This window comes from Epinephelus lanceolatus, chromosome 13 (genome assembly GCF_041903045.1).
Source record: "Epinephelus lanceolatus isolate andai-2023 chromosome 13, ASM4190304v1, whole genome shotgun sequence".
Lineage (NCBI taxonomy): Eukaryota > Metazoa > Chordata > Actinopteri > Perciformes > Serranidae > Epinephelus > Epinephelus lanceolatus.
The window spans coordinates 33,778,258-33,805,223 of NC_135746.1; the positions used below are offsets into that span (position 1 = coordinate 33,778,258).

Below are 26,966 nucleotides of genomic sequence, written 5' to 3' on the forward strand. Positions count from 1 at the left end.
ATCTGGGGATGCAAAGACTCCATGATGGCTAAAACTCACTGAATTTGATATGAGGATATTTTTGAACCTTGCTGTTTTGAAACACATTCCTTTTTCATAAGTTTGCCGCTGGTATTCTTTTTCGGAAGTTAAAGTTACATGCATGCCAGTCACATTCTTAGCTGAAGATAACAGGCTTCTTCTGAAATCACTTACATAGCTACATGTTGCTCTGTAAAAGCAGAGCAAGGACTCGCTCCTTGCATTAAATAAATAATGGAATTTTCTTCTGAAGGTGTCTCAGAGTAGTCTGAAATGTAAGCCCTTCCCTGTATGTATGTATACAGTTTGTACACAGGAGAAAGTGAAATAGTAGGGTACACTCAGTCCTTGTAAAAGGCATTAAATCTTTCAGCCTGTAGGCTAGCTGCTCACGAGCTAACTTAGCTTAAGCTGAGTGCACTAGTATGCTAGTAGTAAGCTAGTGGCAGGATAATATAGTTAGACTGGACAGTGTCGACTTATTGTTATTTATATTTGTGCTATTATTACCTCCATACTGTGGCGTTAAAAAGGTGGTTCATGTAAATTACATAAACAAACACATTTTCATTTGGTTTGTGGTTCTTACAGCATTGGCATTTTAATTTGACCAAAGATGCCCTGTAACAGTGTACCCCACTACAAGCTGCGCCAGTGGTATGAAACTGTTGGTCTCCTAAGTGGGCATGGTCGCCTGTCCCACATCCCCCCCACCTTGTTTGGAAGTGTAGCAAACGTCATGTGGATGGATGAAATCAGACACAATACAAGACTATACATCACACTGTACAAATTTAATGTTCGCTCCTTAATTTGCTGCTCGTTTTTATCTCCTAGCTTAATGCCTGATATCAACCGAGTGTAAGATTACGTTAGTTGTTGCCAGGTCTCTTGAAGAGTGTGTTGCTAAAACAGAGACGTCTTGAACAAAATAAATTTTCTCCTGATTCGTGTGTCTGAGAAAATGCCATTTCAGTGTCAGAATGCTTTGAAGAGTTGGGGCATGTGAAAAATGGGTCCCGCTGTGCCAAAGCACCTAATGACAGAAGCTGATTATCCTGGTGTGTGAAAGCCTCTTCAATACATGTTTTGTTTTATGACATAAAATATGTCTGTACATAATCCAAGCGGCTAAATGAGACTACACAGCATCATCATGCCAAATGCAGCTTCACAGCCGTGTTGTGGGGGCGATGTTAGGTCATGCGACTGTGGTGTTTTTTGTTTATAGCTTAATGTTAGCTTTTCACCTCTGGCAATTGCATTTAGGCTTCAAAAATCATAAAAGTGGTGTTCATTTGTGAAGATTATCTTGCTGAACAAAACATGTATCATAGATGTTTGTTTACTACAGAGCTTATTTTTTTCAATAATCCAAAATCCAGTGGTAAAATAACGCCTACAGCATTTCGTCAAGGGAACCAGGGCAATGCTAATTTCCACGTCTGCCTACAAAGAAACGTCATCCATGGAGCAATCAGTTGTCAAGAGCCATTCCTCTACAGTATGTTTACCCATCAAGTTAAAATTTCAGTGGGTATTCAACAGTTCATAACATAATGTAATTTTCAACATGTGATTCACCCCCCTTGGTGTACAGGTCAAAGTCGTGCTGAGAGTAAGCCCAACGCTGTCAGAGGGCCAAGGCCAACCACCTGTTCTTCACATCGACCCATCCAAAAAAAGACTCACCATAATGGAACCAGTGAGCAAAAGCCAATCACACGCTACAATGACACTAGGCAGGGATGGCAAAAATCTTCCCAAGACCTTCAACTTTGATGCTGCCTATCCTCAAGAGTCAAGCCAGGTTTGTTTCTTCATGCTGATTACTGATTCGGAATATGGCATATTCTGCTTTTTTTTCCAAGTATTTAATGCAAATTTCTCCCTCTGTTAACTACTCACCACGGTTAGTTTGCTCTGTGTGTCTGATGACCTGAAAGCTGATAGGGCCTGGATAGCCACCACAATTACACAGTCCATCAATTATATTCAACCTTCTCCAAGCGCTCCTTACAGTATTTGTGCCCAAGGGAATCTGTAGAATCAGTATGCATCTTTCGTTTCATTGAATGTACTATTTCAGTGCAGACATGAATCATAAGATGCTCGCTGTCCTTTGTTCTCCCTGACCAGGCTGAGGTGTGTGCGGGCGTCTTGGCTGATGTCATCCGCTGTGTACTCAGCGGCAGCGATGGATGTGTTCTGGGTTTGGGATGTGCTGATGTGGGTGAGTAATCGGTCGCTGTGAGAGGCCATGGGTTAAAATCTTAAGATGAGAGTGGGACGCTTTTATCTGCGCTCAGGGGCCATCCACCCCCCCTCCCGCTTCTCTGTCCCACTCTGGCTATCATTCACTCGTTCTTTATCACTTAAACTCCCTGTCTCCATTTTCTCCCTCTGTCCTCTTACCAATCTTGATACACATTTCCGGGCTCCTTGTTCTTTTGCCGTCTCTGCGGTTCCATTTGTCTTTTTCTGTCGTCTTTTTTTCCACAGTAGTGACAGAAAAGTGTTGCCATTTCAACTCTCTCCGTCTTAGTCATTCATCTTTCACCTGTTACTTTGTAAATAAAAGCCTATTCATCAATTATACAACACATGCTTTTTCAAAAGCCTTCATTTTGCCTGATAGACGTTTCAGAATACTGCACAAAAAGACACAAATATTTTATTTTATTTTGCTGAAGCGCTGAGCTCAGAGGGGACTGTAAACAAAATGGACTGTAATACATTGCTATTAGAGAGATGGAACCCTGCACTTAGCGTCAGTGAAGGGGTTTAATAGATTGGCAGCACACACACACACACACACACACACACACACAAGGTAAGGACAGGGTCTCCTTGGAGCTGCTTTTTCACATGACGCCACTCTCCGTAAATCTGATTGAATTAGTTGGCCAATAGAAACTACATGTGGCTTGCAGCCAGAGGATATCAATCTCCCCCACAGAATACTATTCTCTCTGAATAACGGCAGGCAGCTTGGCCTTTAATTGGAGTAAACCAATTCTCTTATCCTCATTCAATTAGAGTTTGGATAAGACAAGATATGGTAAAACAGACCCATAACTCAAAACTAATGTGGGGCAAAAGTGCACTTGGAAATACAGTATGGCACCAGTCCATGAGAAATTCTAAAAGTGTATTTGGTTGTGTTCCTGTAAATATGCTCCATCTTTATTTGTGCATATTTATATCTTGTGTCTTGTGATTTGTGTTAGCTAGTGCATTTCATTTATTATGTACATTGATTTAACTTATGAATCAGCTGCATGTGCATCCACATTTCTATATTGCCTCATAAATATGTGTTCATATGAAAGTATTGCATGTGTGTAGTCCTTGGCATTCCAACTGTTGCAGACACAAGGGCTGGCCTTGGAGTACATGGTGTTGCCAGATGCTTATTTCTTTCCTGCCACAGACAAGCTTTAGGTTTAAGTCATGGACTGTTTAGTGAAGATGAACGACATGACAGCTTCCCAAAAGTGAAGACAAAACAAAAATTGTTTCCTGGCTGGCTGCAGTGTAGGTCATAAACCCCGCCCTCTCCATGTTAGTGGATGGGACATGGGCCAAACTAAAAAATTAAAGTACCCATCAAATAAATTTTGCCCAAAGATGGTTTCTGTCACTTTAGGTAGTTCATATCACACTGCTGTATGTTCAAGTGTTTGTTTTTTTATAACTTTGGTATTAATTAGTTTTTTGATGCTACAAAAAGGGGGTTTGACATCATGATTGACAGCTGTGTGTGCCAGTCGGTGTGTCTGCGATCACTGGCGTCTCTTGTGAATGGTTAGACAGGTGTTTGAATGGGAACTCTATACCGTAGAGACAGACTCTGGCTCCAAATGACATCATCAGTGCAAGATGGCAGCTGAATCAAGTGCTGTGTCTTAAATTGCGTACTTCTGTACTTACACTTAATATTTTGAGTGCATAAGTGCGTTCACACTGAGAAGCATGGAAAAATGCAGTGCACTATGAGTACGCGGATGTTGCACTTAACGGTCAAGAAGTTGAGTGTTGAACTATGGACACTTCTCGCCCTCAATGGTCGCCATCACTTTTCAAATTGGAAATGGCAGCCAAGGACTGTGCGACCGTGAACGTCGCTGCATTGTACAAATACATGTGTTTTTTGCAAGAAGCACCACTATACTGTTGTCGGGTATAAGTCAGCATGTTTATTGGGTTAATTTAGCAGTCTGTAATGATTTGGTACTGCGAACGATAACGTGAATGCTAATGCTAGTTTGCTTACTAGCTAATTTGCGGTCGTCATTTCCGGTGAGTACACAACGGCCGTGTTTGGTTTGAGACAACAATACCCTGTCGAAATTTGCGTTCTACGCCAATGAGTACATAGTGCACATAGTATACTACATAGAAGTATACTAATGGAAGTATGTGATTTGAGACACACCAAGGGATATTTTGGTTTCATTTATGTACAGTGGGAGGAAGTGGTTCTCCATCTTTATCTGCTGTTATTGCTTTAAGCCAGTCACAGACAATTCAGTGTAAAGTAAAATTTTAGCTAATTATACTCACCCAAGTTGGCCTCTTTGAATAAATGAAATAAACAAACAAAAAAAAACAGCAATAGTCTACAGCCAGGATAGTGTGAGGTTGTACTTAGGCACAGTATTTTTTTTTTTGGTGCTAAATGCTAACATCAGCATGAACAGTTACCATGCTCATATTTGCTAATTAGCACCACGTACAGTGGAGAATCATCAAACAAATAATTAGACAAATAGACATTTTGACCTGATGATGGTGCAAGAAGAAAGGGATTAATGTTTTCATGATTTAGTCTCAGGGGACCACGAATATATATATATATATATATATATATATATATATATATAGCAAATATCATGGCCATCCATTTAATGTTTGTCAGGATATTTCACTCTGAACCAGGAAACATCAACTTCATGAAGGTATAGGATGAAAAGTTACAGGATGAGAGTCATTAGGATTAATCCTCTGAGGACCATGAATATCTGTATAGAAATTCCTGCATTTGTGAAGATATGTCAGTCTGGACGAAAGTGTTGTCTGACTGACAGATATCATATATGATATTAGAGCAATATTTGATCACAGTGGGCCCCCAACAAACATCATATCAAAATTGTGCTCCTCAGAGTGTATGTTGTGTTGATGGGGTGTCCATGTGTTTAAAGGGTGTGAATGTATTATACTTTATGTCTTAGTGTCTGTATGTAGCATACATACATATGTGTGCTCTGTTGTCTGCCCCAGGCTCGTGGTCTAGCATGGTGGGGAGTGGCGAGAGCATCCAGAAGCTCGGACTGGTTCCCTGTGCCATCTCCTGGCTGTACAGTGCCATTGAGCGGCGGAGGGAGAAGACCTGGACCGATCTGACTGTATCAGTGTCCGCTATAGAGCTCTGCTGCGGAGAGGAGGACACGCTGAGGGATCTGCTAGGGGAGGTTGTGCCCTCATTAGGAAGTGTCCAGAACAGCCCAAAAGCCCATGTCAGAGTCCAAGAAGACCCCGTCTCAGGGATACAGGTAGAAGGACAAGGGGGCTTGTTAAATGAACTGCTGCTTCTACTGTGTCTCTGTCACTATATCTGTTGATCAGTCGAAGCACAAGCACACACACTGACCCAAATAGTTGGTGTAATCACCCTTATAACCAAATTAAATTAGTGTCATTCTGTACAGTCTAATCAGTCTTTGGAAAGACTGTGGCAGATCTGGAATCCATAGAGCCAAGGCTATATTTTTTGTTGCAGACAAATTACAATTTCTTGGCTCTGTTTCATTGGCAGTGAATCAAAGGTTCAATTCCTTAAACACAAACAAGTGTTATTTTACAGTTGTTTTAACAGCTCGGAACCAGAAAATGAACACATAATGTGCCTGGGTATTTTCATTGTTTACAGAGCTAATTAATTGCTTATTCATTTGCAGTCGGAGGTGTCAGTGATATTACAGATACTGTAATGTGGAAAAATGTTAATGATTATTTATGGTCTACACTGTACGTGAGAAGATAATACTGGTGATGTGTGAGACCTATTAGATGGAATCAAAGATTACATCTGATTGCATTATAATTGTGCAGCTGTCTCCGCCCTCACACTGCTGTTTGCCTATTGCAAGCCAGTGCCTCACCAGTGTAGGTGTGCGTTTCTCTCTGTTTCTTCATGGACTACTTGGAACATGAAACCTTCTGTATGAATGGAGCTCTTATTCCCAAACATTCTTAAATGGAAAATGTTTTTATTTTAAGATGGGGTAGGCAGAAATCTGGAAAAGGCAAAAAAAAAAAAAAATACATGGCAGAATTTGAAAATACACCCTCCTCCTGCAGCTCTTCCTTCTCTGTCCTAAGCCCCTCCCACCAGATAACCACAACTTCATGCAGTAATCCAGTGTTTTACATATATTGATTCAGAATTAAATCTAATTTCATTGTACAGTTGCACATAATGTATTTGCTCAGCCCCTCGTTTCCCTGCTCTCTCAGACCACACATGAGACAAATTAGTTAGCTAGCTACCCCATGGTCCCTCTGCCTTGCTCCCCATCACTGTGGACTACTTCCCCAGGATGAGAACGGGCAGCAGCTCAGGAGACAGACCTTTGGTTGGTGGCTGTAGCAGCTCAAATTCAGCCAGTGCAACATCACCACCCAGAGTCACAGTGGGCTGGTGGCCAACAGCAGCGTCGAGTCCAACCTGTGTAACAGCAGCAACAGAAAGTTTGATCCTGCGGCAAGTTTGGACAGTCTGGTCCCCTGAAGCTGGGATTTGCGCTGACTGGATTTGGGTTGCTGCACCAGCTGGCGTGTTGTCGGTCTCCGGAGCTGCTGCCAGCTCTCCTCCGTGTGAGGTGGTCTGCGGCTGCGAGGAGTGAGGTGGAGGACACACTGGGATTCGAGGCTCTAGCTAACATTAGCAACATAAATGTGAAGTTGAAGCCAAAGCCATAAGTCTTTTGCTCTTGTTAGCAGAAGGCTAAACTATTAGCAACATTTTCTCTCATCATCTCTGAAAATTCTGCTGCTTGACACTTGTTTTCTTGCTTTTAGACTTTGGGTTGCTTTGCAGTATAGGTGGTTGTTGTCAATGCTGGAATGGCAACTTTCTCTGCAGGATTCTCCACCATTGAATCAGGCTTTCGTTGAAGAGAATGTACACTCACATCTGTATTTGTGGAACAGCCAATAGGAACGCAATCTCTCTGAAATGACCTGTGATTGGCCAATGTCTCCCGTCACAAGCTAGATTTTCTAAAGCCTGACAACAGAGCCAAGAGGAGGTGCAGAAGTCTAGTATTATCTCAGTCAACTTGAATTACAATTTGCTGAAAATGTATTATAGGATTTTTACTCAATTAATCCAAGATTAAACTGCCTACCCCAGCTTTAAATAGTTTATGAAAAGATTCTACATGAGATTTTTTTAAACTATCCTCTCTCCTCTCTCCAGCTACATAACCACAACCGGGTGAAAGCCCCCACTGCTGAGCGAGCAGCTTCCCTCCTGGATGCAGCCATTGCAGCGCGTCGGCACAGTGACTTCATAACATACCTGTCCCACAGCTCCATAATGTTCTTCACTCTCCACGTCCAGCCCCCGCGTACAGAAAGCAGCACCATTGGCAAAGGTTGTAATGAATTATTCAGTTACTAGCACAGCTTGTCCCTGGTGAATTCTGTGTTTCCCCTTGAATCATCTTCCACAGTTAATTCTAAATTCAGTGCTGATTTAATGCAGTTTAATATTTATTCATTATGTGCATATGTGAAAAAAAGTTGCTAAACTTTTGCATTTACACTCTCCTCTGCTCTCTGATTCCATGCCTAGGTTCACGTGGCTCCACTAAGTTGACCATGATAGATGTGTGTAGTGGTATGAGGGGTATGAGCAAGAATAAACCTCCATATTCTGAACTGGGCCCTGTTGTGTTGTCTCTCCTAAGTGGACATAAAACCATCCCCAGCAAGTAAGAATGACACACAAAGATACTAGTGTAGACATATTGGAATGCAATGCTGTAACGTGAACTGCATTAATATTTTGATAGGAAGCTGAAGTTGACTCTTGCTGTTGGTCTTGTAACTTGGTTTCCAAAAACAGTCAGATTTTTTGCCTGTAAACCCATTTTATACTGGGCTACAAAAACCACTACATCAAAATTTTGAAATTAAAAGATTTGGCTGTTTGGAGATTAAATTGTCTGATGCATCATTTGAATAATGTCTGTACATTTGCACTGTCTCTGCTTAGGGGTAGTAAGTTGACTATGCTCCTTCGAGAGGCCTTGGGTCACTTAAATTGCCATACCACAGTCGTCGCTCAGGTTGATGATTCACTGGCTCGCCTTCAAGAAACCCTATCCACCATCCAGCTGGCTTCTCGCATCCGCAGGACGCAGAAGAGAACGAAGGTACCGTACATATCTTGTAACGTCTTTCTACTGATTCCGCACCTTTAAATTATGTCACAGTATTTAGGCTCTTTCTGTAAACAAAGTGGGAGTGATTGTTACCAATTATTTGTTGATTTATGTTTTGGATCGTATGGTTCTAGAACTAACTCCACAATTCATCTTCGTCCAACAGCAGTCCACTTCATGTTCTCCTTGTGGGAGGAGTTTGACTAAAGAGAAGAGAGGGCCACCATCTTTTTCCTTGCGGGCGTTTCACTCCACTGATGAAGTAGATGTCGATGTTCCTCGTTTCCATTTGCGTGGTGAACTGGATGAGCACTCTAGTAGTGACCAGTCCTGTGACACAGTCATCCAAATAGACTCAGATGGCTTGGTCCAGTCCAAAGTAACCTCAAGACTGACACAACCTGAATTTGTGCCCATCATACCCTCTTTGCATCCTAACAAGGCTGATATGGATGACCCTGAGTTTACCGCTCTACTCCAAGAGCTTCTGAGAATCCCTCAGCTGCAAGGAGAGAAGAAAAATGAGGAAACTCTTCAAGGGAATATTGAAATGCTGAAAGCAGACACCAAGAAGCCAGGGAAGGACTGTCTTAAATGTGACACATTTGCTGAACTTCAAGAGCGCTTGGGGTGTATCGATGGAAGTGAGGCAACAATGGATGTGCTCAGGTCTTCCTTAAAAGGCCCGTCTGTTAACAATGTCACAGCCAAATCACAACCCCACAAAGACACAGGGAAACACACAGACCCTGAAACATCAGACGCACAACAGACATTGTTAAATCAGGGGTTAGGTTGCAGTCAGACCTCTGTCGGAGAAAAGCAAACAGATGGTGCCTTCCCTGGAGACAGTTTTCAGAGAGAGGATTCAGGCCTGTATGACTGTGAGGAGTGCAGTGGAACCAGCTCCAGTGAGGAACTACTGAATCAAACTCTCAGTCTTAACATGACCTGTCGATCTGATCTGCCTAAAAAAGGAACTGTTAAGTCAGAGGATAAGCTCTCTTCTCAGGACTTTGATGTGGATGCTCAGGGCATGAACATCAACAGTTCCCTTCAACCTACAGGTAAACAGGAGTGTCCTGAAGCTGCTGATTGGTTCAAACCAGACAAAAGGACCTCACCAGTTGGCAAGAGCTCCCCCATATCTCCTTCCTCCTCCTGCTCCTCTTCAAACTCCTTGGCTACCAGTGTTATACTTGGAGATGTCTTACCCAATCGCCCTGCAGAGGATGTTAAAGAAATGAAGGCCACTATCACAGTAACTGTTCAACAGCCACTGGACCTAAAAGGTCAAGATGAGCTTGTTTTTTCTATGGTGGAAGAGGTGACCATTAGTGGAGCACTGGACAAAGGGAGGACAGGTGGAAACATTATTTGTATCAGAGACACTGCCCAATCACAGGCACATGTGCAAGGCCCTGCCAGCTCTCAACCAATCAGGATAATCAGCAATGTCAGCGAAGAATCTATAGGCGCAGGTTCTTCTAATACAAACAAAAGCTCTGCAGCTCAAGATGTAGCTACAGATCCTAGCACAGACAAGCCCCAGTATCAATTCAGAAGGGAAAAGAAGTTCTTACCTTCCTTTATAAACCCCATGCTGATTAATGCAGATGTGGATTGTGAATTGAATGGTATGAAAGAAAAAGAAAGTAACCCTCATGATGCTTTTACAGGAGTCAAGTCGCAGTCTGAGCCCAGACGGAATAATGCCAAATGTCCAGAAGACAGAAAGGTTCTTGAAAAGAGAAGTGGGGCTTTTGCTTCTGAGACACATGCCAAAAAGTCTGACAAAGTATGTGACTTACCTTTTAGCCAAAGTTCTTATGACACAAAGGTCTTGAAAGATTCAGCCTTTGGTGATGAAACTGCAGAAAACAAAATGTGTGGAAAGAGACAGAGACATTCAGACAAGAGCCACCCTAGAGACAGGGAGCATGTTTATTCCACTAACACTCCAAAGGGCTCAGAGGGGGGAGAAATCGGTTCCAGACGTGTTGGGAATGCCCCCAAGAGAACTGGTGTGTCACCTGGTTGCCAGGAAACTGCCTCTGCTTCCTTTAAAACAGGTAGTTTGCCTCGAGGCTGGCAAAATGCCAACCACCAGGACAGCTACCATGGCGTTCACATGGCAGAGAACCACAGAGACCCAAGGGGGATGACATCATCCACCCCGTGTAGCCCAAGAGTTACTCTGGAGAGGAGGCAGGGCAGACAGCACTCCCCAATGAACCACAGCCTCCATGTCTCTTCTCCTCGGAAATATGGAACTGAATACAAACAGCATGCTAGTAGTGCTCACAGAGATGGTGTTGAATCCTTGTTTGAGGCCTCAAATCTGAGAATGAAACATGACAATATGAGTGGGAGGCCAAAGTCACCCACTGAGGACAGTAGCAGGCTTTTCAGTGCAAAACTGGAGCAGCTGGCAACAAGGACTAATTCTCTTGGTAGAATCCCAAGAGACTTCCCAGCCCTGGACAGAGGCGGTAGTAACACCTCAGTAAGCTCTAAGGGGAGCTCCAAGGGAAGTACTGAAGGGGCTTGTAAGGGAGGTTGTAAAGGAAATAATGAGGGCGATTGTACCTTCCCAAGGTCTAGCAGGAGCCCCAGGAAGAATCCTCGGTCTGACCAGAGTCATCACTTCTTTGTCTCTGAAAACCCTGTAACTCAGTCTGCTAGGCATAACCATTCCAAGCTCTCTGCTGTGGGGAAACTCAAGATGGCTAGCCCCAAAGTCCGTCGACTGTCTGCCCCCAGCATCAAGAACCTCAGTCTTCCACGCAAAAGCCTGCAACAGTCTATCAACCGCAGTGCCAGTCTTTCTCCAGACAGCAAAACAGTTAGCTTTGAGCGGACGTCGTCCTTTCTGTCCTCTTCCCCTCCAAGGTCTTTTCATTCAATCAGTCGGACACCGAGCCAAAGCTCCACATGCTCATCCACAAAATCTGCCATTCAGGGGTTTATAAATGGACGGATCTCTGACCTTCTTAAGGAAAGGGCCTCCAGTCCCACCTCAGGAAGACTGGACCAAATGACCACAATTCCATCACCATACAGCCAGGTGACTGCTCCCCGTATGCCTGATCATCTGAGTGGGCACGCGAGTGACACCACCAGTGTGTTGAGTGGAGATTTGCCACCAGCTATGGGGAAGACATCCCTGAATTTCTCTAACAGGAACAGTATGGTGAGCAGTGGATATGACAGCATGGTGAGGGACAGTGAAGCCACAGGCAGCGACAGGAGCAGCTCTCTTCTTAGTGTTGCTCGAAGCAGCCGATCATCCCGGAGGAGAGGCAACACAGGTAAAAACCCCTGGAATAAGTGGACTTTAATGAACTGACCCGGATGACTTTCTACTCTGGAAAGATCAGAACCTCATCCAAGTGTCGAGTGCTCATTATGTGTTGTTGGTGTTACATGTTAGTGTTGTAAGTGTAGTCTCAAAAAAGTCTAAAGCTAGCATGCATGTTGAGCATCTTAACTGTCTGTGACCATTTTAGATTAATTCATATATTTCACCTCTCTTAAAGGGACATTTCACCCCAAAATCAAACATACATATTTTAGCGTACACTTTTAGCATGCATCTATGGCAGGCTCACCTAACACCAATGAGCTTGCTAAGGGGCTGTACATAAGAATAAGAATAACTTTATTCATCCCTAAGGGGAAATGGCCGGCATGCTCAAATGCCAGAGTGATGCCATTGCGGCATGAGCACCTATTTTTCTCTGGGAGCAATGGGTGTGCCCAGAGATAAACTGAGTTCAACTTTTGGAACCCAGCAGCGTGCACCACATGTCATGTGATGAGGAACAACCAGTCACAGCTGACAGATACCTTTCCCTTCTTCCATAAATATCTGTCTGTGGTAAATATGGAAAAGATGATCATTTTGGTGCAGAGCTGTCAGAGCTGTTTCATCTGTGCCATGGATGATATGCCCACACACATAAACAGCGCCTGGAAGGAGATCAGCTATGCACTCAGGATTTGAGGTAAATGGGCTATGATATGGTCACTGTTAAGGCTGATTAGCAACCTCAGAGGCAACCTGCCTGCAAAAGGCACAAAAGTAGTGCCCAGCGTCCGACCTCGTGTTTTCAAGCCAGCTAAAGACGCAGCATGTGTACGGCCCCTAACATTATAGCTCAGCTGAGAAGGACAACATTAATGTTTATATCTTGTGCTGTCACATGCACAAGCCTAATGTTGAGGAGTAGACGCATGCTTCCTTCTGCAGACTGATACAGTTTGTGGGTGTAGTTCGGTAGAACAAAAATAGTTCCCACATTTACTGCTCACAACAAGGTCTGTGGATTATCTTGATTAACCAGGTCATGATTTCTGGAAGGAGACATTGCTGTTGAGTTTTTCAAATGTATTTTTTGGCGTGTCATGTAGTTCCATTATATTGGTGAGAAGGCACACATCTCCATGGCTGATATCTCCAACACTCTGCAACTCACACCAAAACAATCTAGACTGATAAACAGCACTACAGGTAAGAGGTAAAATATGTATGTTTGATTTGGGGGTGAACTGTCCTTTCAAATCAACAACTCATTTCTATGAATTTAAGTACAGTATGATTCTCAAGTGGTAGATATTTTAATGTACGTCATGTTTTTGTTTACTTTTGTCAATTGTTTAATATTGTTGTATGGGAATACAGTTGAGGGCAGAGACTTTTATAATCTGATGTGTTGAATCTGCATTCCAATTAAATGCAATGGTAAAGTTGTCATATTAAAGTGCTGTATCATATGCCATTTAAAAAATTCTAATAGTAAACCCTGTGGAAATTTCAGTCCAGGTCAGTAAAACTTTTCGCATAAAACTGCCATTTAGTTTCTTCTCTTGACATGATCTAGAATATACCATTTCTGAACCATAGACAATATTTAAGAATGTTAGTTGCACCATCATATTGTTTGGCTTGTAATCTGCACGCACATAACATACTAATGTGACATTAAGTGGAGATGACACACGTGTAGAATTCAGTTATTGAAAGCCTAATTATGTCAGAGGTCACATCATTAATATATGAACGAAGCCACAGCACTTACTAATGGCTGCACAAGTGCAGAAAATAAAGAGGGTCTGGCTGGTACAGTAAATGATAAACATGTATGTGTACATACTAACATTACTCTCTAATGGAATTATATATGAGAAACTTTTAATAGCATTTTATTGAAATCACAGTTAACGTGGTAAAAACTGCTAATGGAGCAATAAAAGCAGGAGACAAAGCTTTTGCAGTCTGAGTTTATGAATATAAAGCCTCTAAACATATTGTACTGTTAATTGGGTGATTAAATTCTGTCTGCAAGTGATTTTTCCTAAAGTGTCTCCTTAAGTCATTAACAAAATCTCTCTGCAACAAAATTTAAAAAGACGACACATCACACACACTTGCGAGTGGTTTGCGATAAATGGTGTAATTTTGGTGAAATCCATCAGCAAGTTTTAAGATTTAAGATTCAAATAAAAACAAAATACAACCATATAAAGCTGTATGTCTCTCCCCTATATGCCAAGTTATAAAACACAAGTCCCTCCCCAGTGCTTAGAAAATTATTTGACGTGCCTCTCCCATTTTGTGCCACCCCTTCCCCTCTGATAAATAACAGTCCCTAATGTCCTAGGATCACAGTGACACAAAGCATGAATTATGTTTTTCTGTACTGGCAAACTGAGTCAATCCAGAGAGAGTGTTAGAGAAACTGTGTCTCCTGTTTTGACTTTTATGAAAAACATTGCCGCCCTGGCAAGCTGCAGTTGCCCTCAGGCAAACTGTTTTCCCTGTTCCCCATTAGAGCACATGGCCCGGACATTAAAGGGACACCAGCCTTCATTTATCATATTTTCAATCTTACTGTGAGGTGTGATGCTTTTAGAGTACAGTGTTAGTTGACAATACAAACATACCGGCCTCAGAAATACTCTATTTCTTGCCGGGGGCCAGAGGGGACCACGGCCTCCCTGATAGAAAATTTATTAATATTTAATATTTCTGTCTTTAGGGCTGTGGTGCACTTGGCCAGTTATTTAGCTCTTTTCCCATCACATAGCTTGTTGGGAAAGGAGCTAAATAATGCTCCCAAGTCAGAACAACTAGCATGGCCATTTGCAAAGGTGTCCCATGAACTCTCACCTCAAGATATCTTTTGGTACCCACAAGTTTTAAATTGAGTGGCAGCACACAGCGCCCTCTGTATGTGCCAGCATCAGCAATTGATCATGACAAAATTCAACAACATTAAAAGCTAAGTAAAATACCATACTACCTTAAATATACAGTACAGGCCAAAAGTTTGGACACACCTTCTCATTCAATGCGTTTTCTTTATTTTCATGACTATTTACATTGTAGATTCTCACTGAAGGCATCAAAACTATGAATGAACACATGTGGAGTTATGTACTTAACAAAAAAAGGTGAAATAACTGAAAACATGTTTTATATTCTAGTTTCTTCAAAATAGCCACCCTTTGCTCTGATTACTGCTTTGCACACTCTTGGCATTCTCTCGATGAGCTTCAAGAGGTAGTCACCTGAAATGGTTTCCACTTCATAGGTGTGCCTTATCAGGGTTAATTAGTGGAATTTCTTGCTTTATCAATGGGGTTGGGACCATCAGTTGTGTTGTGCAGAAGTCAGGTTAATACACAGCCGACAGCCCTGTTGGACAACTGTTAAAATTCATATTATGGCAAGAACCAATCAGCTAACTAAAGAAAGACGAGTGGCCATCATTACTTTAAGAAATGAAGGTCAGTCAGTCCGGAAAATTGCAAAAACTTTAAATGTGTCCCCAAGTGGAGTCGCAAAAACCATCAAGCGCTACAACGAAACTGGCACACATGAGGACCGACCCAGGAAAGGAAGACCAAGAGTCACCTCTGCTTCTGAGGATAAGTTCATCCGAGTCACCAGCCTCAGAAATCGCAAGTTAACAGCAGCTCAGATCAGAGACCAGATGAATGCCACACAGAGTTCTAGCAGCAGACCCATCTCTAGAACAACTGTTAAGAGGAGACTGCGCCAATCAGGCCTTCATGGTCAAATAGCTGCTAGGAAACCACTGCTAAGGAGAGGCAACAAGCAGAAGAGATTTGTTTGGGCCAAGAAACACAAGGAATGGACATTAGACCAGTGGAAATCTGTGCTTTGGTCTGATGAGTCCAAATTTGAGATCTTTGGTTCCAACCGCCGTGTCTTTGTGAGACGCAGAAAAGGTGAACGGATGGATTCCACATGCCTGGTTCCCACTGTGAAGCATGGAGGAGGAGGTGTGATGGTGTGGGGGTGTTTTGCTGGTGACACTGTTGGGGATTTATTCAAAATTGAAGGCACACTGAACCAGCATGGCTACCACAGCATCCTGCAGCGACATGCCATCCCATCCGGTTTGCGTTTAGTTGGACGATCATTTATTTTTCAACAGGACAATGACCCCAAACACACCTCCAGGCTGTGTAAGGGCTATTTGACCAAGAAGGAGAGTGATAGAGTGCTGCGGCAGATGACCTGGCCTCCACAGTCACCGGACCTGAACCCAATCGAGATGGTTTGGGGTGAGCTGGACCGCAGAGTGAAGGCAAAGGGGCCAACAAGTGCTAAACACCTCTGGGAACTCCTTCAAGACTGTTGGAAAACCATTTCAGGTGACTACCTCTTGAAGCTCATCGAGAGAATGCCAAGAGTGTGCAAAGCAGTAATCAGAGCAAAGGGTGGCTATTTTGAAGAAACTAGAATATAAAACATGTTTTCAGTTATTTCACCTTTTTTTGTTTAGTACATAACTCCACATGTGTTCATTCATAGTTTTGATGCCTTCAGTGAGAATCTACAATGTAAATAGTCATGAAAATAAAGAAAACGCATTGAATGAGAAGGTGTGTCCAAACTTTTGGCCTGTACTGTAGCTTGGTCAAGCATCTTTTAAAAAAACAAAACAAGGCAACAGTTTTACTCTGTATACACGTTTCAGACAAAGGAGAGGAGAAAGAAAGTTGAGATATAGCATCTCACTGCGCTCTCTGCCTCACCCTGCTGTAGGTCCTCACCAGCGTCGTCTTTCCCATGATACACCCCTGTCCCTGAGACGCTCGACTAGTGGTCTGCGGTCTGGCTGGGTGGATCGGGGAATCCCGGAGGCCTACGAGATCAAGGTCTATGAGATCGACAATGTGCAGAGGATGCAGAAAAGAGCAGGTGCTGGCAAACAGGTGCTGGGTTTATTTTGATTTTGAGGAGGTTGAAAGGCATGATGCAAAATATGACCTTTATAAACCTCTTTTGGCAACCAGCGGGAGTAGCAACACTGGTAGAACGTATCTCCACCCAACCTCTCTAAAGCTCTCTTTATCATATCAGCATCAGGTTTGAAAAAGAGCCCAAGTCTTTTTGCATTAAATTTTTTTTTGACAGCTGGTTCTGATGCTTACAAATTTCTTACTGAACCTTCACACAAATCATTTGAAATGCTGTTCTCTGAATATAACACGAACTAAAGACCCCTGCAGCTAACATAAAAGGATCTACTCCAGGAACTAATGGCAGGTCAACCAAACTAGTTCATGAACTTAAAAGTTAGGCTCCTCCAGTATTTGAAGCATGAACTGTAGGTTGTGAAAAAATAAGGTGTAAATGTAAATAACACCTTTCAAGTGTGTTCAAAATATTTAATAAGCATTTAAGATTTTCTGCTGCTCATCTCACCTTCAGGTTGAAGAACATAAATTATATTTATTGGACTATTTTTTGGAAAAAGTATTCAAATAAGATTCAGTAAGTGGAACCCAACCAGTGCTGCCACCACAGCAAATAAAACAAAATGTACCATGTCACATTTGTCGTACTGTTTTGAACGGGAGACCAAAATGTGAACGCCAAAAAAACATTTCTCTACTGAGGTGTCTCCTGTTCTGTGCGTTCCACTGACTTTAAAGGTACAATGTGTAATTTTCTGCCACTAGGGGTCTCTTCATGAAAACAACAACAAAAAATGAAGCAATGCAGTCAGCTTCTCCTGGTTAGGATTCCTTCAGTGTTCATCACTCAGGAAGTTTTTACCCGGAGCCAAATTATCCGCAGAGGTCTCCTCCTCTCCAAAACAAATGGACCAGGTGATTAAAACCTGTAAAAAAAAAGAAAGAAAAAAAAAAAGAAAACCTGAATAATTTTGCGTTACAAATCAATGTTTCTCCAATGCTGTTTAGCCTGTTGCAGAGAAGCTCCTTGCTTAGCATCTGCTAAAGTGTGCTCACCTTTTTTCTCTGATAACTTACGATCCAGATGTTCAGGATGTTTTAACTGGGAGCCAAATTTTCTGCAGGGGTCTCCTTCTCTCTAAAACAAAGAAACCCTGTGATATAAACCAAAAGAAACACTGAATAAAGTAGTTTTACTTTAAAAATCAGCATTTCTCCAATGCTGTTTGGCTTGTTGTGGAGGAGCTGCTAGTCCACCTCCTGCCAATGTCTGTCCATTTCTTTCTCTGGTAACTTAAACTCCATATGTTTAGGATGTTCTTACCAGGAGCCAAATTATCTTCAGAGGTCTTCTCCTCTCCAAAACAAAGAAACCCTGTGTTATAAACCACTAGAAACACCAAATAAAGCAATTTCTGGCTGGAGCCAAGCTACAGTTATTGTTTGCTCATTACTTGAGCAAACAATTACTTGAATCCTTCATCCGAATAAATTATATAATACAAAATTATCAAGATGTAAAAGTGTATCGAAAAAATGTGGCTCAAAACTGGATTAAAAAGTCCATTTATGACAAAGAAGTTACGATGCCACTGACAAGCGACGGCGACCAAATGACACGGACCAAGGCCTTTATTGATATGACAGATTTCTCTGGGTGTGAACATTGTTGGAAATGTTTAGAATGATGCAAGTACACAAATTACCAAAATAAATAACACTGGTCCAGTTCATGTTAAGATGTTTTAATGTGGAAATATTACATATTATATGTAATATTTAATTACTGGACAATAAGGTAATATTGCTTTGCTCTAAAATCTTACATGAGCAGCTTCCAGGTTTCATGTGTGATATATAAGTAGATGAAGCATGTTGCTGAAAAATAGCACTCAGTGAACTGACCCTAGGTAAGTAGAGGTCACCTAAAGCATTTCACCTTGCATTTGGAGTTGAAATATGCTTGAAAGCAAAATGTGGTGCTTGTGCTGACGTAATGTCCCCATGACGAGAGGTCTGGCCTCATGAGACTGTATTCCCCGCCTCCGCCTGTCTCAGGAACGGCAACTTTGATACAATTTTAATGACCACATGGGGAAAATTGGGTCAATGCTGCAGCAGAGAACAAAGAAGGGCACTGGAAGAAAAACAAATAGACCTTAAATGAAAGAGCACACTTTTCTTTATTGTTTTCTTATGCGACATGATTGGGGGGAAATATTTCTAAAATATAACAAGTTGTAATTATAAAAGCAATGCCTCATATTTAGAGGTTTGCTTCTATCTCCCATTAAAATGTGCATGTCTTGACTTTTGACATCGCCCCTTATGTGTAACATGGTTAGTATAATCAGAGAGTAATTCTATTTAGAAGCCTACAGACCTGTCTTGTCTCACTCCCCAGAGGTGTCGTCCCTGCCCTAACATGGTGTTTATGAGCGTGTGGAGACAGAGAGTGGGGAGGTGCTGTTGTTCATCCAACCATTAAAATACAGTCTGTGTATGTGTGTTTGTGTGTGTGTGTGTGTGTGGTGGTGAGAGAGCGAGAGAGAGAGAGGGTGTGTGGAGGATTCAACCAGACGCTGTGTTGCAGCTAATACACCGCATGCTATTTTTAATGAGAACAGCAGTAGCAGAAAAAATTTTGAAATACAAGCTTTTCACAAATTATTATGTGCTATATGAGCACAAATAAAAGTAGTGAGCTTGGTGTGTGTTTGTGTTGTCAGGGGCCTGCATGCTTCAGTGCCAAACTGAAGTTTTTGGAGCACCGTCAGCAGAGGATCTCAGAGGTCCGAGACAAATACAACCACCTGAGGAGAGAGCTAGAGAAGGCCAAACACAACCTCATGCTGGAGCCCACCAAGTGGAACCAAGAGTGTCAGTCAAATTATTCCTTCTTTGAAGAAACAAGCATGCAAAATAATGTTTTTATGATCTGAATGTCACAGAGGATCAATATAGAGCTGTTTTACTATATTCTTGATAAGTTTTAAATATAAAGTTAGTGGAGGTGGTGACAGAAGTTTAGCTTGGGAAGAGAATGAAAAAAGTTCTACCTATCAACTCGGGCTGCAACTAATGATAATTACCAATGATTTATCTGATCAATGAATTCAGTAATTCATCATGGTATAGGCCCATGGTAACATCTCCAAAAAGCTTATTTTCTCCAACCAACAGTCTAAAACTCAAAGATTACAGTATAAATAAGGAAAGCAACAGAGCACACAATGGAGATGCTGGAGCCAGATAATAAATAAATAAATACATTTCTGCTTGAAAATGACTGAAGTCATTAATAGATAATCAAAATAGTTGCCGATTTATTTTTCTTTGATCATCTAATTGATTAACTAATCGTTTAAGCTCTATAATCAGTGAACGAGTACATAATGGGCTTATAGTATGATGGCATTTCAGCAGGGGGCAGCATCCTGCCATCACTGGGACTGTATCCAAAATCCTCATTGTCACCATAAGTATGACCCATTTGTAATTTCCTTAGCACTTAACATTTACAGCTCAGTAACAACACAGCAATAGTTGGCCAACAGTTTGATAATAAAGTGGTAATTATTAAATGATACCATGTAATTACAGAGTGATAGCTAGGTAATAGAGTGGTGGAGGAATGAGTCCCGAAACCCGGAAATGAGTTAGCATTTTAGCACTACCAGTTCCCTTTTCTTCAAGTCAGTGGGTTTTTGTTTAGACGCCTGAAATAAGGTCTGTGTCTAACACAAGCTTAAGAGGCTCTCACGTATTGTTCCACGACATAAAATACATCAGTAAACACCCCACTCAACAAGTGGCTACATGAGAAAACAAAACATCATAAAAATCATAAAAGTGGTGTTCATTTGAGAAGATTACCTTGCTGGACAAAACTTGTAAACTTGTGTTTGCCACAGAGCTTATTTTCGGCAATAATCCAAAACTCAATGGAAAAATCCTTTTTGTGGAGGGAACCAGGGCGATGCTAAGTTTTGGGTCTGCCTGCAAATAAGCATCACCCCTGCACCACTCTATAGCTTGGTATTAACAGTGGGTATATCTGGGTTATATTAGACTGAACTCTATCTAACAGTGTAATAAGGGGCCACATACAAAGGGTTAAAATTGGGAAACACATTTAAAGATAGCAACAAGGCAAAACTATTTAACAATAGTATAGTAATAATTTCATAACACTATAGTAACCTGCTAACAATAAAATGGTTTTATCAGTGCAGTATTTGAATAAAAAATGGTAATATGGCAGTGATCCTAAATAACTAATAGCTAATAAGTACATTTGCTCAATTTGGAAGCACTTTTACTTTCCTTGAGTGTTTCCATTTTATGCTACCATCCACTTCCACTTCACTACATCTCAGTGACAGATATTATACCTTCTACTCCACTACATTTAGGTGACAGCTTTAGATTCAAGCTACTTTTAGGATCAAGATTTCACATTCAGTTCACTCACTGGCCACTTTATTAGGTTTTACCTTCAGAACTACCTTAATTCTTCATGGCACAGATTCAACAAGGTGCTGGAAACATTCTTCAGAGATTTTGGTCCATATTGACATGATAGCATCACATAGTTGCTGCAGATTTGTCAAGAAAATCTCCCCCACACCATCACACCACCACCAGCCTGAGCCGTCGACACAAGGCAGGATGGATCCATGCTTTCATGTTGTTTACCCCAAATTCTGACCCTACCATCAGATTGTTGCAGCAGAAATCCAGACTCATCAGACCAGGCAGCATTTTTCCAGTCTTCTATTGTCCAGTCTTGGTGAGCCTGTGTGAATTGTACTCTTAGTTTCCTCGACGTGTTGTTGGATGGAGTGGTTATTTGAGTTACTGTTGCCTTTCTATCTTCTTGAACCAGTCTGGCCATTCTCCTCTGACCTCTGACATCAACAAGGCATTTTCACCCAGAGAACTGCTGCTCACTGGATATTTTCTCTTTGTCGGACCATCCTCTGTAAACCCTAGAGATGGTTGTGTGTGAAAATCCCAGTAGATCAACAGTTTGTGAAATACTCAGACCAGCCCGTCTGGCACCAACAACCATGCCACGTTCAAAGTCACTTAAATCACCTTTCTTCCCCATTCTGATGCTCAGTTTGAACTTCAGCAGCTATTTGCGTTAACGAGCAGTGTCACAGGTTTAAGTGGCCAGTGAGTGTCTATGCTCAGTTTATAAAATATGATGCATTACAGATTAATCATTATAAATTTAACTACCCATATGACAAAAAAATAGTTAAAAGTTGCTTAATTTTGACCAGCTACAACATGTACAAATGCTGCATACACAGTAATGCATTATGTAATATAACCCTATCGTATAATGTCACACTGACCCCTGGGTCCGTTGCCTTACAAGTACTTGACTTTTACTAAATGTTGACGCTTACAATACATGTTGCTCCAACTACTTCTGTACTTCTACCTAAATATGATTTTGAATGCAAAACGTTTAGTCATGGAGTAATTTTACCCTGGCATATTGCTACTTTTACTTTAGTAAAAGATGTTAATACTTCTTCCACCACTGTAATACAGTGACATTAATGGCATAATAACCTGATAATAATGAAATAATATAGGTTGGTATTATCTAAACATTATACTGTGGGCTACTATCAAAAAAATCCCATGAAAATTCTTGGAAGTCAAAACAGGTAATTATCATATTATAATGTGTAACATTTTGTGCACAAAGTAAACAGTGCTTTTATGGAAATTCACTTTTTACTTTCATTTCAGTATTCTCCACATTCAATAACCCCACACAGTAATAACTGTTACCTGACTGTCCTTCTCCAGTCGACCTGTGGCAGACCTTCGAGGTGGACTCCCTAGAGCATCTGGAGGCCCTCGAAGTGGTGACAGCCCGGCTGGAGAACAGGCTCAACCTCTGCAAGGCCAACGTCATGATGGTCACCTGCTTCGATGCCGGCACCAGAAGAAGACATAAGAAGCGACGGCGAAAAGCACCAGAGCCAAGAGCCTTGAAGGGAGTCTGAGTAGAATCATAGTGAGAATTGTTTAGAGCACCCACCTCTTCTCCTCAGACTCTTGTGTTTTATCGAGTGCACCTGGCCACCTGTCACTGAAATGTTTTGGATGATATATCCAAACTCTGACACAAACTTTAATGCACACTTTATGGTCTCAACTACCACATTACCTCTGGTCCTTTTGACTTAACGAGGTGCTACAGACTGAGGTCTTGCACAGTTACATCTTACCTGTCTTCACATGGAAGTAGAGGTCAATAAATCCAGTGGCAGAGCTTCAGTCTTACAGCTGGCAGGAATTTTTCAGACACCTACCTTTCTTTTGTGGCTTTCTAACTTGCTATAACGCCACTATCCCAACTGTCCTCCTGTCCCAACTGACCCCGGTCTCCCCTACTTTTTTCCTGATATCTGTCAGAAGTCACATTACAGACATAAAAGTTCATTATTTGTCCTTTAAATAAACCACCCAAAACATTTTTCTTTAAGCTTTGTTTTTGTTTTTTACCATTGTACAATATATTTGCTAATGCTAACAAGACATTTCACTGAGCTAAAAAATATTGTAACCTTTCCTCTCTGCCGAATATGCAGATCATAAAAGTTTTGCTTTCAGGTGATAAAGGTGCAGACACTCTACACACACTACATTATTAGTGTTGGATATAACTACAATAGATACTGAACATTTGTGCAGGGTAACTCATTGAGCATTTTTGCCTTCTGTTTTGCAATTTGTTAATGGTCTCATTTTGTTTGAAGCAACTCTTGGAAGCACTTGTTAGAGCACTTTGTGTTATTTAGAAAACATTTAACTACCTACACGTTACTGCAATTTGTATTTTTTTAGTCGTATGTTTAAGTGACTGCTATTAAGTGATCAAATTTACTAACAAAACCTAAAGAAGTCACACTAATAGACTGATCTGCCTGCTCTTTCTTGATCTTTGATTTAGAGGAGGTTTAGCCATCACAGTTATTTTCAAATGAGTGTTCAAAAGGGAATATGCCATTCTGTATATAGATTTTGGTGCTGAAAACATCTATGAAAATACATTGTTTATTTCACATTTTTGAAACTGTAAATGTAAAAATGTCTCCAGTAGTTCAAAGGATATCAGGTTGAGGCAATTATTAAGCAGGAAGCAAAGCAGTTTCTCTGTGAGCTGTGGAAACTGAGCTGTCTGAAGAAATGAGTGATGGTTTAAAGGGATAGATAGGATCTTTTGAAGTTTGAAGTTGTATAAAGTACTTATCCATAGGCAGTGTATTACATACAGTAGATGGTGGTTGGTGTGCCTCCCAGTTTGGAGAAGCAGGCAGGAGTCCAGCATGGAAGCTAAGCAATGCACCAATCTTCCGGGGTCAGCAACAAAACATATTTTACCCACCAAAAAAATCAATATCAGTTAAAGTGTACGCTATATTTAGAATATTTTCACCACTTTACTTTGATGTCAGACAGTAATTTCCAGTGGGGAGATGGAGCTGTTTTACTGCTCTCTTCAAAGCCAGACTCCATTAAGAAAAACAGTGATATAACATTGCTGATCACGGGAGCTGCTTGTCTACTGCTGCCTCGATCAGTTCGTTCGTTTGTGTTACTGTGTGACTTTGGCGTGTAAAATGGTTAGTTCGGATTCACCAAAGTCGCACAATAACACAAACTTGCAGTGATAAACCAGCAGCTCCTGTGTTCAGTGAGCTAAAATCGCTGTTTTTGTCAGTGGAGTCTGGTGATTTTGACGAATGCATAGATGGGAAAGTGAAACCATTAATGGCTCCCGAATTGAAACGGGTTGTCTGACAGAAAGGTAAGGAGGTGAAAATACTCTTAATATAGTGTATGGGCAGCTAAAACACTTTATGCTGCTGCCCCCTGTCTACAGCAGTACATTGCTTAGCTTCCATGGTGGTACTCCAGCCTGCTTCTCCAAACTGGGGACATGCTGACCGACGTCTACTGTTTGTAATACACTGACTATGGATAAGTATCTCATACAACCCTACTTAAAATATCCCAACTATCCCTTTAAGTTCTTTGAAGTTACTGCCTACAGAAACACCGTTGTGGATTTTTTAGTGTCTTCAGGGGTTGAGTGGCTAGCGATCAATAAGCGTGCTGCTAGAACACATTAGTAAATGATTGCAGGCAGAATAAAAAATGTGGATTCTACTCTCAGTGTAATGGAGGAGTAATTACATTAAAGGAATCACGTCACTGTGTCTAAAGAGCCCTGTGAAGTCATCGAGCCAATAAGAGGGGATGGACTGCTGCATAGCAATCGATTGACAAAGCTAGGTTTTCTACCTAGATCAATGCATTTAAACGCACACTGGACGTCTGTTTTGTGAAACCTATTAATCAGCATGTTGTGCATCACTGTTAATAAACAACCACAGCTTTCAGTCATTTTATGTGTTTGCAGACAAACTGTGCAGTCTTTGGTTTTCAAAAATTAAAGTCGTTACGCAGCTCCTGCTTCCATCACATTTGTTTGTTGCTGTCTCATTTGTTTGTCTGTGCAAAGAGAGAGTGATATAATGAAAACTGTTCCTGTTATGTTGTGATGCAATGTGACATCAACAACAGGATGACTTTTCACACCGTCCACAGTAAGTGTAACGGTAATGAGAGCAAGCAGAGTTGAGCCCTAAAGCAGCCCAATTATATAGCCACACACACAAACACATGCACACACACACACACACACACACACACACACACACACACACACACCTGCTTCCTTCCCTGACTTTGCCCTTCCTCTCTTTCTGCTCCACTTCCTCATTGTTTAGCCTCATTTCATGTTCCACAAACTTGAGCACAGAGGTGGAAACCACAGTCTTCCATTCATGTTCTTTGTGTGTGTGTGTGTGTGTGTGTGTGTGTGTGTGTGTGTGTGTATTCAGATACAGATGCTCCTTCTGAATAAGCCTGCAGAAAGTCCACGGGTCATTTAAACCTGAATAATGCATGTGAATGTATTTCAAATTTGAGAAGAGCTTTTCACTTCATTTGCAAATACCGTTGGGGATATGTTAGCTTCTGGAAGCATACATCGAACATGCCAAACATCATCAACATCTGAGGGTGTATTTTGGGATGAAGACGTTGGAATTGCATCATTTTAGGTTAATTTTAATCCAATTGTACATTTAAGAGAAAGTTAAGGAAAATAAGAGTCATTTCCACACCTGATAAGTTTTGAATCTTAGCAAAGGAAACTAAAAGTTATAGTGATAATATAAGCTAGTTAGAATAAATCATCTTCCATGTGTTAAGGTGTCAACCAAGCGGCAACCTCCGGGGCTGGAAAATTTAGCAAACACTGAAGTGCCTAAAAATGTAGTTCCTTGAATGACCACTGTGAGTCAAAATTCAAGAAAAAAACATGTTTGCAGCCTGGTACAAAAATGGTCTTGGTCTCTATAGCTAATTTCAACTTACATGACAACTGCACAAGGGCTGAATTTTTTTATAACCCACCTGTTTACATTTTATTAAGGCTTAAAGTTGCATATAATTAAGGGCGGGGCGGCCTTGAGTGACAGGCTGTCTGCTGATAGTGTCCTCAATCTCAGTGAGATCTCCCCCTTGCTCCTCCACAGCTCCACCCTCTCACCCAAATATGGTCACTTCTAACTCCAAAAACCCAGGATGGCCACAGCCGAAATGCAGAACTCGAGTCTTCAAAACCAATGGGTGACATCATGGTGGGTACGTCCATTATATGATTTAGTCTATGTTGTCAACATCCCCATTTTTACAGTAAATAAATTTAATTCACAATGTAAATATCTGATCTAGTAAGTTAGCATAGGGGAACAACGGGCAATCGTAACACCTCAAACTGAACCAATCAGAAACGAAATAGATGCATGAAACTTATTTTGCACGTGGTCATAACTTGTCAAAGTTTGTTTTTTTTGTTGTTTTTTGCCAACACTCCTTTTTTGAGGTATGAAAGTATTTTTTAATCTACAGTGTTTCCATAGGTGTAGAATTCGGGAGAGATGTAGGGGAAACAACCTCCTCAATATTTAGAACATGTGCATTTGTCTGCACATTGAAAACTTGAAAGTAGTAGAGGACTTTTATTTTGACGAAATTAAAGACATTTACGCTATAAATTGATGCAGAAAAGGCAATTGGTGTATAAATATTCACCAGAATGGTAGAAATTAAGTGTTTGATGCTGAAAACTTTCTAGAGGACCCCCAATGA

At 41.3% G+C, this 26,966-nt stretch overlaps 1 protein-coding gene across 2 annotated transcripts in view; it reads left to right on the plus strand.

Annotated features, from left to right (window-relative positions):
* Positions 1-25,169, plus strand: part of kif26bb (kinesin family member 26Bb) — a 37,848-nt gene extending 12,679 nt beyond the window's left edge. Inside the window, exons 6-15 of one of the 2 annotated variants that reach the window (XM_033649380.2) lie at positions 1,622-1,831; positions 2,161-2,254; positions 5,308-5,579; positions 7,508-7,685; positions 7,886-8,024; positions 8,309-8,468; positions 8,644-11,788; positions 16,558-16,727; positions 19,442-19,592; positions 22,545-25,169. In XM_033649380.2, the coding sequence (XP_033505271.2) occupies positions 1,622-1,831; positions 2,161-2,254; positions 5,308-5,579; positions 7,508-7,685; positions 7,886-8,024; positions 8,309-8,468; positions 8,644-11,788; positions 16,558-16,727; positions 19,442-19,592; positions 22,545-22,744 (4,719 nt within the window). In that variant the 3' untranslated portion in view covers positions 22,745-25,169. The remainder of the gene's footprint in view (positions 1-1,621; positions 1,832-2,160; positions 2,255-5,307; positions 5,580-7,507; positions 7,686-7,885; positions 8,025-8,308; positions 8,469-8,643; positions 11,789-16,557; positions 16,728-19,441; positions 19,593-22,544) is intronic. The other variant, XM_078174062.1, reaches the window with a different exon arrangement.
* The last annotated feature ends 1,797 nt before the right edge of the window (positions 25,170-26,966 follow it).